The 18,029-nt window shown below is 43.3% G+C and overlaps 1 protein-coding gene across 1 annotated transcript; it reads right to left on the bottom strand.

The window, feature by feature from the left end:
* Window positions 1–11,103: 11,103 nt before the first annotated feature.
* RPRM (reprimo, TP53 dependent G2 arrest mediator homolog) lies at window positions 11,104–14,165 on the bottom strand. Its single transcript, XM_060777094.2, has one exon. The coding sequence runs from the start codon at window positions 12,993–12,995 to the stop codon at window positions 12,648–12,650; it is 348 nt and encodes a 115-aa protein (XP_060633077.1). The 5' UTR covers window positions 12,996–14,165; the 3' UTR covers window positions 11,104–12,647.
* Between the last annotated feature and the right edge of the window lie 3,864 nt (window positions 14,166–18,029).

Here is an 18,029-nt window from a genome sequence, read left to right as displayed (position 1 = left end):
AATGTAAATTGTGCCATTTGTGCCTTTCTTTTATGGAGTAGTAAAGCTATAGGTTTCTCTTGACATTAAGTCACGTTGTGTCTGACTCTGGGGTGGTGGTGCTCATCTCCATTTCTAAGCCGAAGAGTCGGCGTTGTCCATAGACACCTCCTAGGTCATGTGGCCAGCATGACTGCATGGAGTGCCAATTCCTTCTTGCCAAAGTGTTACCTATTAATCTACTCACATTTGCATGTTTTCAAACTGCTAGGTTGGCAGAAGCTGGGGCTAACAGTGGGAGCTCATCCCGCTCCCCGGATTTGAACCAGTCAGCAAATTGAGCAGCTCAGCTGTTTAACCCACTGTGCCACCAGGGGGTCCCTACATTATTTTATTTTTTTTGGAGGCCTGACACGGGCCTCCAAAAATTGCTTTGTTTATTCTTTCAGTCATGACCTCATGGACCAGACCAAGCACAATCTGAAATAATTAGTACTGGCTTGGGTATGCTCTTGCACGCTCCCCTGCCATTGCAACAGATACACATGGAAGGCTGTATCCTTGTAAAATTTACTATGTTACCAAGTGAAGTGTTTAGAGACGGGTATAGTAGGTGTAGCATTGGCTATCATGGCTGCCTACCTGCTGTCCCTTTTCAACTACAAGGTGACTTGCATACATACCTTGTGCTATCGTGTGTAGACCCATTGCTTTTCAATTAAGGCGTTTCCAGCCCATCAACTAAATCGTTCCAAATGTTGAGAAACAAGGGCGGGGGAGTCAGAAAGAAAGGGTGAGTGAAAGAGAGTGTTTAAAGGAAAACAGTGAGTAAGCTGACCTGGTGCCATCATTACTCCGGACTTCATGCATTTGAATTCAGTTGCTCAATTGCATAGGGGTGCAGGAGCCGATGCATAAGCGGTTTATGACACATTGCAGATGACTCTGATTGTTTGTACATCCAAAATCAATACACTGCTGACCTGGAATCTGTGGCCATGCAAAGAAAGCATGGTGATTTGCCTTTGGATATATCTAGGGCTGCAGTCATGCATTACCAAACTGACCTTTCAATCACCACCACCGCCACCACCTCCTTTTAAAGGAAATCATTTTTTTTGTTTTGTTATGGGAAGCCTGCCCTGCTACAGCTCTAACGCTGTTGAATGTTGCAGGTTAATAGATAATACATTCCTGTTTAGCAGTTTGTTATGTCTCACTAAGACAGTTTAATGAGGCCAAATACCAGATATTGCATAAATACAGCATGTACCTTTTGCAAACCAAGCCTATTGGCTTGAGACTTTCTGTGTATGAAAGGTTTCAAAACAGCGTGTGACTAATGACAGTTCCAAACGAATGAACTCTGAGAATACATACAAGAATTATTGCTTCCTGAGACTGCACTTGTGTTCCAGGCGATGAAGAAGCTAAGGCTAAAAGTTTGGAAGTTTGGGCTGAACTTTTGAAAGTGTCATATTTGAAAAATGTGTCTGCTACAGCTTCACAGCACATTCCACAATGCATGTTGCTCTTGCAGGAACTGGTTAAGGATGCTCTGCTTGAGGAATAGATGAATGATCGGTTGTTCTATACTGAAATTCTAGTCTTCCTTGTTGCTCCTATTTTTACTATGCTCAGTGAAAATATATTTTCCCTCCAATTATATTGCACAGCAGAACTCCTTGTGTGCAGGGGACCTTCTCAAGTCAGGCTTATTTAAATGCAGTCATTAAAATCATCTCACCCCTTTACAATAAATATGATATACCAGCTCAAGTGAAAGAGGAATTCTTACGAAATAGAACATTGGCTCCTGCAAGTGCATCAAACCTGTCTCAATTGCAAATAGCGGATAGGCATTCAAAAACCCAGTAGTGTTCCTCCACAGAAAACCAGCATATGGGAATCATGAAAATGAACAAAATCTAGATTCCAGTATTAAAAAGACTCTAAAATCAGGACAGTAAATAAAGAATAACACTAAGAAAACAGGGGAACTCCAGACAAGAAACAAACAGGGCCAGCGAACACCTCCCAACAAAGGATTCCCACAGGCAGGAAGCAGCCAGGCTTTGAAGCTGCAAGGCTATTCAATGCTAATCAAGATGTCCAATTGCAATATTCACACCTGCCTCAAACAGACAAGAGCTGTTTCTTCCACTCTGGACATTTCACAGATATAGAAACCCCATTTTTCTAGTTTCCAACAGATCTCATAACTGGGTTGTTGTAGGTTTTTTTGGGCTATATGGCCATGTCCTAGCGGCATTCTCTCCTGACGTTTCACCTGCATCTATGGCAAGCATCCTCAGAGGTTGTGAGGTCTGTTGGAAATTAGGCACAAAAGAATTTAGATTATAAATTACTAGGGAATATTATTGCAGAAAGACTGAAAAAAATATTGAGCAAAAGAATCAAAGAGGAGCAAGCAGGGTTCCTACCCAAAAGATCACAATCAGACAACGTCAGAACCATAATAAATCTTATAGAATATTACGGAAACAACATACAAAAAAAGGTAATGTTTTTAGCATTGGATGCAGAAAAAGCTTTCGACAACGTAAATTGGGATTTTATAAAAATTTTAATAAAAGAGATGGATATGGGTTACTATTTTGAAAACATAATTGGAGCTATATACGACAAACAGGAAGCGAAAATCATAATAAACGGCAAACAAACGGAGACAATCCAAATTCAGAAAGGAACAAGACAAGGCTGCCCAATTTCCCCACTAATTTTCATCTTAACATTAGAGATTTTATTGGATAGAATAAGAGACGACAAGGAAATTAAAGGAACACGCATCCAAGGTCACGACTACAAGATAAGAGCGTTTGCAGACGACTTAATAGGAATAATAGAAGAGCCAAAGAAAAACCTAGGAAAATGGATAAAGACAATCAATGAATACGGTCAAGTTTCGGGATTTAAAATAAACTTAGAAAAAACTAAAGCGATAACAAAAAACATTACAAAGAAAGAACAGGAAACAATAGGAAAAGACTGGAACATCCAAATAACACAAAAAATAAAGTATTTAGGCATTACTCTCACCGCAAAAAATCTGCAATTAATGGAAAATAACTACATAGAAAAATGGAAAAAAATTAAAAAAGATTTAGAAAACTGGGGCACTATGAAATTATCACTACTAGGAAGGATAGCAGCCGTAAAGATGTCAATACTGCCAAAACTAATGTTTCTTTTTCAAAATTTACCAATAATCAGATCCCAAAAAATACTAGATAGTTGGAAGAAAGATATGATGCGTTTCATTTGGCAAAAGAAAAAACCGAGAATAAACTATAGGAATATGACAGAAAGGAAAAACAAAGGAGGCCTGGCGACACCAAACATTAAACTATATCATGATTCTTGTGCATTAATCTGGATACGCGACTGGGCAAAACTTGAAAAGAAGACGATTTTAAACATAGAAGGGGAAGGATTGAGGTCAGGCTGGCATGCCTATCTGGGTTATGACAAAGCAAAAAAAGAAAAGCATTTCGGAAATCACTTCGTGCGATCATCATTAATCAAAGTTTGGAATAGACATAAAGACAAACTATACAAGAGAACCCCATTATGGCTATCACCACTTGAAGCCTCTCAAAGAAGAACGTTAGGATGGAACGATTGGCCCAAATACAAAGATATAATAAAAAAGGAAGGAGGAGAATTCAAAATCAAAACACAACAAGAACTAAAAAACATAAATAGCAGAATTTCATGGTTTCAATACGAACAAATCAAGGAACATTTTAAGATAGACAAAGAAAAAGGATTTGAAGAAGGTACAAACTTCTGGGACAAGATAATGCAAACTGAAAACAAACTAATTTCAAAGATATACAAAAAACTACTAGAGGAAGAAAGAGATACGGAAAATGGGAAAACCTATATGAGAAAGTGGAAAGAAAATTTAGGAAGAGAAATAAGAAAAGAAGAATGGGAAGAAGTATGGAATAAGAAATTAAAATATTCAAAAGCAATGGAACTTAAAGAAAATTGGTTTAAAATAGCCCATAGGTGGTATTTAACACCACATAGATTAGGCAAATTTAATAAAAACACAAACACAAAATGCTGGAAGTGTAAAAAACAGGAAGGGACATACTACCACCTATGGTGGACCTGCCTGAAAGCACAACACTACTGGAAAAACATACAAAAAGCATTGCAAAAGATACTAAAGATAGATATACCTTGGAAACCAGAAACATTTTTACTAGGGATTCACAGCTTAAAGATGGAAAAAAATAAGGACAAACTTTTATTTTTACTAACAACAGCAGCCAGAATAATATATGCAAAACATTGGAAGGACGAAGAACCACCAGAAGAAGAAGAATGGCTAACAAAGATCTTGGACATAAGAAACATGGATAAACTAACCTATATACTATCAAAAAGAAAGGGCACTCCATCACCAGAAATAGACTGGAAACAAGTAACAATATATTTGACAAAAGAAAGAAACATGACAATAATTATATGAAAAAGACGAAAGCAAAACAAAAGGGGAGAGCAGAAGAAAGACAAAAGAAGAGAAACACAACAGGAAGATAAGAACAAAAGAACAGGAAACACCTCTGGAAGATACCGGGAAGTCAACATCTGATTCACCTCAACCATCCACACACCCCCTCCCCTCACAGTGACTTTTCTAACCTTTTTCTCCTCACCTGCCACAACACCTATATTCAGTAACAACCAAACAGCATTCTTTCTATTCTACCCCCTCTGTACTATCTCCCCCTTCTATTTAACCCATCTTTTACCCTCTCCCCCCCTATATCTCCCCACCCGGATATTGTATGTCTTATATTTTTGTTTTTATTTTAAAGAAAATTAATAAAGATTATTTTAAATACGAAATTAGGCACAAAAGATATGGTGGTTGTTAAGGATTACATGTTGGTTAAATGGTTGCTGTTCTAAAGACTAAGGGGGAAGAACAGCATTAAAAGCTTCAGATCGGAAGCACACATTGCATTATGTACAAGGCATTGATGCTCCCAGTCAAATGAAAGCAAATGAAAGCTACTTGTAATAGATTTTATATGATATACTGTGCTTTAAATTAGTTTGGCATGTGATCATGATGTAATACATCACCCAAAAAGAAAACGAAGGAAGGCACTGTTTCTTGTATAGTGCATGTATGCTCATGTATATGTTCAAATATAAGTGTCATAATTTAAACAGAAATATCTTATAATGGGGTAGATTGTAAGCAGTTGGCCTGTATTCCCCTGTGGGTCATATCTACGCTGGGCAGGCTACTCTCGTCTATATCTGTCCCAAAGCAGTCCTGCATCGAATACAAATGTTCTGAAGCCATATCTGATGTCCAGTTGGTCCAACCAAGCTGGGACCATTTCAGCTCCACTGGGACATCACCTCATCTGCCATGTCACCACTGGCCATGGAGCTCTGTGCAGCCACTTGGCTGTCACCTCTCATGTCTACTCATGTTAGAACACGGTGCCCGCATGATCAGTCAGAAGGAGGAGGCTGAATGACTAAGCACAGGAAAAGGGGTGGTAGCAGCCATGTCAATATTGAAAGGGAGTTAAGTGGAACTGACCCAATCCAAATCTGGATCCATGTCCAGAGCATGCCTTTAAACAGAAAAAGTCTTGGAGCCAACTAGCTTACTAAATCTCATCTTGTAAGAAGTAAAAGAGGTAAAAAGTAAAAAAAATCCATGCAGTTACATTTTGCCTGGAGAGAGGCAAAATGCATCCTTACTAGAAGGAAGAAAGGGCAGAGAGAACAACAATGGAAGATGACCATGTGGCCAAACCCAAGGCATTAAAAATACCTTTAAAGAGGAAGTTACCTCATACCTCACAGAGATTCAATTGCTACATCTTCAAAGGGGAGGAGATAGTGGCAAGCAAGAAGAGTAAAGACAAAGCCACTTCTGGGATAAGCATGTATAGGAATGTGTGGGAAGGAATCCCTCACTCTAATCCTATCTCTAGTCTAGCTATTCATTAAGAACTGGAGACTTGATGACACAAGAGACTTGTGCAGTCCAGGGATTAAACCCAACACTTTTATGACCACATAGGGATTGGAACCCTGGTCTCCAGGGACATAGTCCTATTCTCAAACTATTACACTATGTTGGCTGTAATAAATGCATGAATAAATAAAATAACCACCAACATTAACAAGTGTTGTGCCTCAAAGTATTCCAACCTTTAAAGTATTCCAACCTTTAAAGAAATAAAATTCAAAGTCCATCACTATTCTGTTATTCTATTCTAATTTATTTATATCCTACATTTTCTCTAAAAGCTTCAACTAAAAATGGCGTACACCACTGAGAAAATTCTGTTTGAAATTATAGTGTGTAAAGAAAATCAGCTATGTAGGGAAAGCTGTAAGCTTTCAATGCTTGGAGGACTATGATTTAAATATGAACAAGTGTTGTTTTTCCAACAGGCAAAGGGACTCAAACTATTCCTTCAGAGGTTTTCAAGCATTTAGACCTTGAAAGAAAATGATTGGAGGCTTACCTGTCACAAAATGGGAATGCAGAGCCAAATGCACCTCTGCCCCAAATGGCAGCAATAAGAGCAAGGGCTTGGTATTATCACCAAGCAATTACTGATACGTTTTATATTGTAATATCATCCCACTCTGGATATTGCTACTAAAATCTTTGCCTACAGTAATTTCTTTGTAGCAGGGAATTTTGTAATTATATTATCTCCTTCCACCTTTCCTTGCAAATGGCATCCAAATTATTCTTACTCATCTTCTGCCATTTTTCCTCCATTCATACAGAACTTGTGAGCTACACTCCCACCTTTTTTTTTAAAAATCATTCCTTTCTTCCTGCATGGAATATTCAGTGCGCTGTATGTAACTCACCGGAAGGTGGTCTGAAACCCACTGCTGGCTCCCAGTTGATCCAAGCTTCATTTAAAGCAGTGTTTCTCAACCTGGGAGTTGGGACCGCTGGGGGAGGGGGGGATTGTGAGGGAGTTTCTGAGTGGTCGCCAAGACCATGTGAAAACACATATTTCTGATGGTCTTAGGAACCCTTTTGGCAGAGAAGGTTGAAGATCTCTCCACCTGTCATTCTCTTCTTATTTTAGTATTGGTGAACTACAACTCCCAGAATTCAAAACCAATCCCCACCCCCCCTCCAACACCACCAGTATTCAATGTTGGCCATGTAGGTAGTGTGCCAAGTTTGGTGCATATCCATTGTGGGCTGTGTTCAGAGTGCTCTTTTGATTGTAAGCTAACTATAAATCCCAGCAACTACAACTCCCAAATGTCAAGGTCTATTTCCCCCCAAACCCCACCAGTGTTCACATCTGGGAATATTGAGTATTCATGCCAAGATTGGTCCAGATCAATCATTGTTTTGAGTCCACAGTGCTTTTTGGATGTAGGTGAACTACAACTCCAAAACTCAAGATCAATCTCCACCAAACCCTTCCAGTATTTCCTCATGGCCATGGGAGTTCTTTGTGTGTGAAGATTGGTTCAATTCCATCATTGGTGGAATTCAGAATACTCGCTGATTGTAGGTAAACTATAAATCCCAGCAACTTCAACTCCTAAATTTCAAGGCATATTTTCCCCAAACTCCACTAGTGTTCACATTTGGGCATATTGAGTATTTGTGCCAAGTTTGGTCTATATCCACCATTGTTTGAGTCCACAGTGCTCTCTGAGTGTAGGTGAACTACAACTTCAAAACTCAAGGTCAATGCCCACAAAACCCTTTCAGTATTTTCTCTTGGTAATGGGAGTTCTGTATGACACGTTTGGTTCAATTCCATTGCTGGTGGAGTTCAGGATGCTCTCTGATTGTAAGTGAACTATAAATCCCAGCAGCTACAACTCAAAAATGGAAAAATCAATCCCTACCCCCACCCCACCAGTATTCAAATTTGGGCACATTGGGTATTTGTGCCAAATTTGGTCCAGTGAATGAAAATACATCCTGCATATTAGATATTTGCATTACAATTCACAACAGTAGCAAAATTACAGTTATGAAGTAGCAATGAAAATAATGTTATGGTTGGGGGTCGCCACAACATGAGGAACTGTACTAAGGAGTCGTAGCATTAGCACAGTTGAGAACCACTGATTTAGAGTGTCATTCTGGAAATGAAGTAACAGGAGAATGCTAGCATGGCAAGTTAAGGCAATCTTAGAGCTTTCATGGGTACACCTGAATCTGTGCAGTTTTCCATTTGTTTTGGCTTTTAACATATATTTAAAGAAGGGTTGGGGAAAGAAGTAGAGCTGGCACTCTCCTAATATGTTGGACTACAACATCCATCATATGCTGGGGATAGGGCATTTTTAGTCTAATGCATCTGGAGTTCACCACATTAGAGTGCACTAGTCTAAGACAACAAAAAACAGACCACAGATCAGATTAAAACAAAACTGTTTAGGGTGAGTTTTTCAGATCTGAGCATTTTCTCTCATATGTGAGCAAGGATCCGTTTTCCTTTTTCTGAGAAAATTTCTCAGAAGGATGGACTGAATGAAATAACTCCACCAAGAAAGAAGGTTTTTGGAAACATAACATCACACAGTTGAGAGATCCATATAGATTTGGAGAACTGCTTTCTGTTGCTTTGAGTCAGAAAGAGGAAGAGAATGCTCCTTCCTCTCCTGTCATAACTCAGAGAGAAAAAATGTATCTAACCTTCTTTTTCTGTGCTGCTTTTCCTCTCCACTGTCACTCATTACTACAGCTAATTATTTTGTATTATTCTGCTCTTTTTACTACTGTCTGGGTTGCTCCTATTATCCTGTTTCCTGTGTATTGCCACTGAACTTACTCACAGCAGATGTCTTGCAAAGCTATATACATAAGCACTCAATACCGTATCCATCCTTTTCAAGCAATGCTATGCCCCACCTGAGTTGCTGCCATCAACCCTCAGCAGTCTGACTTCAGGGGAAACATGATTGGAGAAGCAGTTCATTACCAAAAGCTTCTCCAGCTTTGTTTCAAAAAGTCCTTTTGGTTTATTTTCACCCATGGACAAAACAACTTTGGAGGTAATGTGATGTAGTGCTTTGAATGCTGGACCATGAATGGACATGAAAACCATGAGCAAGTCATACTTTCCCAACCTCAAAAGGAAGGCAAAATCTTGCCAAGGAAACCCGTGGCACGCAACATAGCAACAACATCACTTCTAAAACTCAAGTTATGTGATATCTTGTATTGCTCCCCCCCCCCCCCCCCCCCAACACACTGCCCAGTTATCTCATTAATCCCCCTAGGCACCCTATCTGTGGCATTCACATTTGTGTTTACCTGCAAAAAGGCAATGCAGAGAGAGAGAAAACAGCTGAAGAGTCTTTTCCCATTAAAATATTTCTTACACGTCTCAATTGCTCTTATTAAATCAGATTGCCTTGTTTCATTTGACTACTATAAGTATTTAATTCATGATGAAGGTAGGACCACAATTTTAAAAAAGTGGAAGAACAGAGCAATTTTTAGAACCAAATGGTGACAATGTGTTGTCAAAGGCTTTCATGGCCGGAATTGCCGAGTTGCTGTGAGATTTCTGGGCTGTATGACCATGTTCCAGAAGCATTATCTCCTGACGTTTCACCCAGATCCAGGCATCCTCAGAGGTTGTGAGGTATATTGGAAAATGAACAAAATCTGGCTACCAGTATTAAAAAAAACTCTAAAACCAGGAGAGTAAATAAAGAACAACACTCTGAAAACAGGGGAATTCCAGACATGAAACAATCAGGACAAGCTAACACTTCTCAGCAACCAATTCCCTCAAGCAGGAATCAGCCAGGTCTTGAAGCAGCAAGGCTTTGCAATGCTAATCAAGGTGATTAATTGCAAATTCACACTTGCTTCCAACAGACAAGAGTTCTTTCTCCCACCCTGGACCTTCCACAGATGTATAAACCTCCCCGGTCTAGTTTCCAAAATACCTCACAACCTCTGAGGATGCCTGCCATAGATGTGGGTGAAACATCAGGAGAGATGAAAAGGATCCAAGTGGAGATAGAATAAAAGAATCTGACCCACTTTAAAAAAAACAGATATTCTACATAGTACAACAAATCTAAGCAGTTGTGGGTCTTCCTAACACTTCAATGAAGTCACTGAAATAAATCATCTGGACCATCTATGGGGACTTCTGCATCAGAGAAAGACTTCGATCACCTTGTCTTGCCTCTTTCTCTACTGCCTTAGGATGTAAATATAAGGTCTCTACTTGAACCAGTCAGCCCTGGGCTTGTTGCAGATTGCCAGGCTCAATCAAATGGCCAGACACAGATCCAGTCGATGATGCCGTCATTCTCATCACAGTTTCCCGTCTATAAATAATTGCACCAGTAGAAAAATCACTACCCTTCGCTGTTCATTAGTAGCAGCACATGTTTTCCCAGCTGGGTCATTTCCATGACAGAGGGTTTATCTTTCCATAGCTCTCCCCATGAATCCATTCCCGGGGAGGGGTGAGGAGGATCTCTTGTTTTAACTTGTAGGGATTACAGTCTGATGGGGTGGAAAGGATGTATCCCAATCCCTTTTAGCATCACAAACCATTTCTTCATTTTCAAGGTGTTCCACTCCAAGAGGTGAACCTTACCTGAACTCTGCACAGACATATCTAAGAACTGGATAGTTAAACCCTGCATGCTCTCCCTTCTATCACCTTATGCTTGAGGTCCCAATGACACAATGGGTTAAACCCTTGTGCTGGCAGGACTGCTGACCAAAAGGTCAGTGGTTCAGATCTGGGGAGCAGGGTGAGCTCCTATCTGCAGCTCCAGCCCCCCATGCAGGGACATGAGAGAAGCCTCCCACAAGGATAGTAAAACATCAAACATCCCCTGGGCAATGTCCTTGCAGATGGTCAATTCTCCACACCAGAAGCAACTTGCAGTTTCTCAAGTCACTCTCGACATGAAAAAAACCCTTATACTTTGGAACTTTCATCTTTTATATGTCAAAGAGCTTTTACCTGTTAATTGTAGGTGAACTATACATGCAAAAGTTCCCTTCATACTCCAGATGTTCAGCACAACTTGCCCAAAGTGTGTGAGTTTCAATGGAAGGGCTATACCAACTGACACAGGAAAGAAGATTCAGATAGATTTTATTAAGCAAATTAAATAAGAAAGAAAGAACCATCAGAGCACTTTTTTGGGCAATGTAAACCAGTGAAATTTATAAAGTCACGGGTGCAGCAGTCAAGCACATGGGCTTTTTTTTTTTTTAGCAGCAGCAGCAGCAAATAAGCGTCAAGAAGTGATCGGTACAAAATACAAACCAGACCCCGATGGAATACATGTTTCAAAAGGTGAAAGTTACAGTAGAAAGTAGATGGTTCAGAAACCATGTCATTGGGACAACAGAGGTACTGCCATTCCTGTCGCAGACGAGTTGAAAACTGGATCTAAGAGGAAAACACAGACACAAACACCCCAAAAGCACCACAATTTGATGGATGATGTGCATGCCCTACCCTTCACATTCACACTCTTTACAGGAGAGAGAGGAATGGTTTTACAATCAACTCCAGGATCCATTGACTCCATCTCCTTTTCACTGTCAACAACCCCCACCCCTCTCCCTTTAAAAACAAAGCAGCAAAGTTGGGAATGTTTCCTCCATGTGCATTCACATTGCTACCATATTTACAAGACACACAATTTAGGTTTGTTGTCGAAGGCTTTCATGACCAGCATCACTGGGTTGCTGTGAGTTTTCCGGGCTGCATGGTCACATTCCAGAAGCATTCTCTCCTGATGTTTCACCCACATCTCTGGCAGGCATCCTCAGAAGTTGTGAGGTCTGCTGGAAAATTAATAAAATCTGCCTACCAGTATTAAAAAAAACCTCTAAAATCAGGACAGTAAATAAAGAGCAAGACTCTGAAAACAGGGGAATTCCAGATGTTAATCAATCAGGGCCAGCTAGCACCTCTCAGCAATTATTCTCGCAGACAGTAAACAGCCAGACCTTGAAGCTGCAAGGCTATACAATGCTAATCAAGGTGGCCAATTGCAACATTCACACTTGCCTCAAACAGACAAGAGTTCTTTGTAGCATTCTGGACCTTCCACAGATATATAAACCTCCCTTGCCTAGTTTCCAACAGATCTCACAACCTCCGAGGATGCCTTCCACAGAAATCCTGGACCACTCTAACAACCACCATGCCAGACTACACAGAGAAGAGTCTAGTTTCTAACAGACCTCACAACCTCTGAGGATGCTTGCCATAGATGTGGGTGAAACGTCAGGAGAAAATGTCTCTGGAACATGACCATACAGCCTGGAAAACTCACAGCAACCCACAATTCAGATGGAAAGGCTTCCTGGCTGCGTTCATGACTTTCTCATACACACAGTTCTGTCTTTTCAGTCTTCCACTCCAGTCAGTCCTGGTTTCCCCTAACTCTGTCCCAGAAACGTTCCTTCACTTCCCAAGAGGTTGAGTGGAAGAAGAGGGGGAAAACTCTTGTTATCCACCCCCATTTAAGCAGTCAAACGCCCAGCTTCCTACTTAGCGCAGGAATGCCTTGGATGGTGCTGCTGCAGGAGGGCAAGGATGGGGCTGGCGCCGGTGCCTCGGCTCTCCCCCGAAGAGTCCTCCCAGGAGAAGGCAACGAGCCCGGGGTCAGTAAGGCCCCACCACGACGGCCTCCACCTCCTTGGAGGGCCGCCGGTCCTTGACCAGGAAGTTGATCATGCCCTCGGACTTGATGAGGAGGTTGCAGCCGAGGAAGAAGATGCCGAAGACGACGGTGAGCGAGAGGACGCACATGACGGCGATCTGCACCACGCGCATGATGTACAGGCTCCGCTCGTCGGGCGCCGCCACCACGAAGCCGTCGTCGCTCACCACGGAGCGCGGCGTGAAGGAGGAGCGCAGCGCCCGGCCCAGCGCCTCACTGCTGTTCGCCCAAAGCAGGCCCGCCGCCTCCGTCTGGTTGCCCAGCGGCGCCCACGCCGAAGAGCCGTTCATGGCCGAGGGAAGAGGAAGAGGAGGAAGAAGGACCAGGAGACGGGGCGGGAGGCACCGGGAGGCAGCGGGGAACCGGCCCAGAGAGACTCATGCGGCGGGCAGAAGGAGGAGGAAGAGGACCAGGAGGGCAAGGCGCCTGGGAGAGAGAGAGAGAGAGCCCTCTCAAGGCTTCCTCTCCTCTCCCTTCAACTGTGGGGCAAGTTCCTCTCCTCTGTAAGCGCTCTCTTCTCTCGCTGCTGTCCCTCTCACGGGCCTCTCCTCTCCTTCAACTGTGGAGTCAGTCCCGCTCCGAGTTCCCGCCTCTCGAAGCACCCTCTGTGCCCAAAGGGACTCGCGTGTGCCTCAGGTGCCTCCTCCCCAGCCAGTCAGAGGACTTTCCGCGGATTTCCCTGAAGGGACTCTCGTGGGTCTCGCTCGCGGTGTCCTGCTCTCTTCTCCCCTTCCGCCTCTTCAGGGGTCGCTCGCTTCCTCGCCCTCTTCGCTCGCTTATGTCCGCTGGCGGGGCAGACTCGCGTGGGGATGAGGTGCCTTCACGGGTGCCTCCTCCTCCTCCCTCGCTGCCTTCTCTTTCTCTCCCTCCTGCTGTGTGTGGAGAAGGGGCTCGCCGGGGAGAAGTCCCGCTGCAAGGTGCTTCCTCCTCCTGAGTCCTCGCCTGGCGGTGGCTCTCTCCTCTCGCTCCTGCTCCTGGGCAAAGGAGAGGGCGCCAAAAGGATTCGCGCGCCCGAGCCCCTCCCCCTCTGGGCCCCTCCTCTCTCTCTCTCTCTCTCTTCTCTGCCCTGAGCTGCGGAACTGAGGCGTCCTTTGCACTCTCTGACTCTCCCGCCTCTCTACCCCTCTTCTCTCTCTCCCCTTTCCTTTCTCTCCTCTGTGCCTGTGACAGAGGCGTCCCTTGCACTCTCTTATCTCTCCCCCCTCCCTCTTCTCTCTCTCACTCTCCCTTTTCTCCCTTTCCGCTCTGTCTCCCTCTCTCCTATGCCTGAGGTGCGGGACACAGGCGTCCCTTGGACTCTCTCTCTCCCGTCTCTCTTTCTCTCTCCTACCCCCCCCCCCCCTTTCTCCCTTTCGCCCTTCTTCACTCCCTCTCTCTTTCCTGTTTCCTGAAGTGCGGGACAGAGGCGTCCCTTGCACACTCTCCCGTCTCTCTCGCTCCCTTCTCTCCCCCTTTCTTCTCTCCCTTTCCTCCCTCTCCTCTCTTTTCTGTGTCCAGAGGCGTCCCTTACACAATCTCTCTCCTCCTTTCTTCTCCTGTCGTCCCTTGCACACACTTTCCCGTCTCCCCCCCCCCCTTCTCTCTCCCTTATCTCCCTTTCCTCCCTGTTTCCTCTCCCTCTCTTGTGCCCTGAGGTGCGGGCCAGAGGCGTCCCTTGCCCTGCTTTCCCTCCTCCCCTGTCCTGGGCTCTGCACTCTCGCTTCTCTCTTGTCTGTCGGAAGAAGGACCTCGAGGGCGCAGCACCGAAGGCAGAGGGGAAAGACGCGGCTTTATTGAAAGAGGGGCAGGGGTGGCGCGGGAGGGAAAGGGGAGGGCAAGGCACGGCAGGTCTCCTCTTCCTCCTCTTCCTCAGTGCAGCCGCCCCCTGCTCCCTTTGAACACCGCCTAACGCCCCCCCCCTCTGTTCCTTGGTCTTCCTCGTGCTTCGCAAGTGGTGACGCGGGGCGCTTTGGAAACCAATACAGTAGAAAGGAAATAGGTCCCAGTAAAACAAGAGGTAGAATGAACGCCACGGACACTCGCTCAGGCTCATGCTCTGGGCTCCTGGGAGCTGTCGCAACATTGCCCAAGAGCCTGTCCTGCGCGCGCCACAACGCGCAACCCGGGATTCCAGAGCAGGGCGCCCGGGGTTAAAACTGCACTCCTTCTGCGGTATAGATGCGCCCTCAGCACGCGCGACCCTGGCATTCATTCCCGCCCAAAGTTGCTCACACGAATGTTTTGGCGGTGGGCGTTGAAATCCAGGGTGCTGGGCTTCCTACTCTGTGCCCCTCAGGCGCTGGCCTGCATTTGGTCTGGTACGTGCAATACAAGCAAGGTACACACAATGCCACGAAGGGATACGCTGCCCAGTTGTTCTTGTAATGACGATTACTCCTCTCTTCATATCAAGTTAACAAACTATATTAGGAAAATCAAGCGTGAGCCCTAGTTGAAACCTGAAGTATTGTAGTTGAACTGAAGTTCCCTACCATCTCTGAAATGTGGCCACATGAGCAGAGGTTGATGGGGTTGAAGTCCTAACAAGATCTGGTGGGCCCAGATTCCTCATAACTACCATTTTATAATAATAATAATAATAATAATAATAATAATAATAATAATAATAATTATTATTATTATTATTCACACGCCGGAAAAAGTTACAGAGAATGAACACAGCAAGCTACTCTGGGACTTCCGAATTGAGACAGAGTTTGGGAGCACAATACTCCTGACCTCACAATCATGTTAAAAAACAAAGTGTGGGTTGTCTATGTCACAATCCCAGGTGACAGCAGAATTGAAGAGAAACAACTGGAAAAGCTGACACAATATGAAGATTGAACAGCAAAGACTGGCACAAGCCAGTACAGGTGGTCCCACTGGTGATCGGCACACTGGGTGCAGTGCCTAAAGACCTTGGCCTGCACTTAAATACAATCGGCGCTGACAAAATTACCATCTGCCAGCTGCAGAAGGCCACCTTACTGGGATCTGCATGCATTATTCACCAATACATCACACAGTCCTAGACACTTAGGAAGTATCTGACGTGTGACCCAATACAACAGCCAGCAGAGTGGTCTTGTTTGCTGTGGACTCAACTTGTGTTTCAAATAATAATAATAATAATAACAACAACAACAACAACAACAATACTTTATTTATACCATGCCACCATCTTCCCAAGGGGACTCGGGACGGCTTACATGCGGCAACAATACAACAATGCAAATATACACATAAGAATACAACAATAAAATATAAGGAAATAAAATAAGCGAAAGAATATAAATAAACATATCAGACAATATAAAATCACAATGTTTGAACACAGAAAGTTGATCACATGGGCAGGGCCGGTTGCAGGGATTAAAAGTTTAAAAACACTGGGTGAGAGAGCAATGTAATGTATCTGGTCAGGGGATCCAAGGGATATGCTGTCCAGGTACGTTGTTCATTCATCATGAACTGCATATAAAATAATGCAAAGCAAGTGTCCTTAGAATTGAGATTTTCCATTTTACCCACAAAATATAGAATTTCTGACATGGTCAGAATTTTTTTTTCATGTCAGGAGCGACTTGAGAAACTGCAAGTCGCTCCTGACATGAAGCTGCAAGTTGCTTCTGGTGTGAGAGAATTGGCCATCTGCAAGGATGTTGCCCAGGTGACACCTGGATGTTTTACTATCCTGTAGGCGGCTTCTCTCATGTCCCTGCATTAGAAGCTGGAGCTGACAGATGGGAGCTCACCTCACTTCTCAGATTCAAACTGTCAACCATTCAGTTAGCAGTCTTGCCGGCACAAGGGTTTAACCCATTGCGCCACAGGGAGCTCCTATGGTCAGGTATAAATTATTGTTAGCTGCCCTCTATCTGATTTCAACTTAGGATGGCCTTATGACTGAGACAACTCCAAGTCACATTGTCGCCTACAGCCCTGCACAGGTCTTTCAGACTCAGAACCGTGGTTTCCTTGGTTGAGCCTATCAACCTGTAATGCAGGAGTCCTCATTTCTTACTGTTCCCTATCTTCCCAAGCATTATTGTCCTTTCTAGTGAGTCATGTGTTCTCAAGATATGTCCAAATTATGACAGTCTCGAATTGACCACCTTGGGTTCTAGGGAGAGTTTGGGCTTTATTCTAGGGGTTTTTTTTCCGGTCCATGATATCTGCTGAAATTTTCTCATGCACCATACTTAAAAGAGATTATTTTCTCCCCAGCAACTTTCTTCACTCTCCAGATTTCACAACCATACATAGAAATGGGAAATACAATGGCATGGACAATCCTAATTTTAGTATTCAATGGTATATTTTTATACTTCAGTATTCCTTTTGAAGTTTAAGCACATGGGTTCACCTTTAAAGAATGGCAGCTTTGCTTTGAAGTGATGGATATTTGCATCTTCCAAGTTACAGAGGGGGTTTTTTTCAAGTTGCATAGAAGAGATTGAATTTTTAAAATTGTCTCCCCTTCTTGTTCCAGAGCTTTTTCACGTCCACATCGAATTTTGGTTTTCACAATTATGATGCCTGCCTTGTATAGAGGAGATTTTACAGTGTATGATCTCTTTTAAAATCTGATTAATAATATTTCCTTTCTTGTTAAAATAAAAAAATAGTTTAATTTTAGCTGGTTAGATTTAAAAGTATTTCTTTTAAAACAACAACAATATTGCAGCCCCTTCCATAATGATAGGAGAGCAGTTATTGTGCTGCCATTGAACATTTAGAAAAATCTTTCAATTCCTGAATCAATAACGGCAATCTTTTCTATATTTACTCAGTAGTAATATCCAATACATTCAGTGCAGTCTGATGTAAATGCAGTTCGTCATCACATTAATTGCCATGGCTCAATGCTAGTGAACTCTGGGATTTGTAGTTTGATGAAGCAAACTTCACCAGAGAAGTCTTCAGAGAAGACTGAAAATCTAAGTCTCCCATGATGCTAAAGTGATGTCAACTACATTATTTTCAAGTGTAGATGCACCTTAAGGTAATGCATATCAGCTTTCCGGTGGCGCTATGGGTTAAACCCTGTTCCAGCAGGACTGCTGACTGAAAGATTGGTGGTTTGAATCTGGGGAGTGGGGTGAGCTCTCATCTGTCAGCTCCAACTTCCCATGTGGGGACATAAGAGAAGGCTCCCACAGGATAGTAAAACATCCAGGCATCCCGTGGGCAATGTCCTTGCAGACGGCTAATTCTCTCACACCAGAAGTGACATGTAGTTTCTCAAGTTGCCTCTGACATGAAAAAAACAAATACAAAAACCCAGCTTTCCCAAACCAAACTTGTTCGAAAATTATTGAACCACAACTTCTATCATTCCC

Source organism: Anolis sagrei, chromosome 1, assembly GCF_037176765.1.
Source record: "Anolis sagrei isolate rAnoSag1 chromosome 1, rAnoSag1.mat, whole genome shotgun sequence".
Lineage (NCBI taxonomy): Eukaryota > Metazoa > Chordata > Lepidosauria > Squamata > Dactyloidae > Anolis > Anolis sagrei.
Note: the sequence above shows the minus strand (reverse complement) of the source record. Positions and strands in the feature narration are given on the sequence as shown.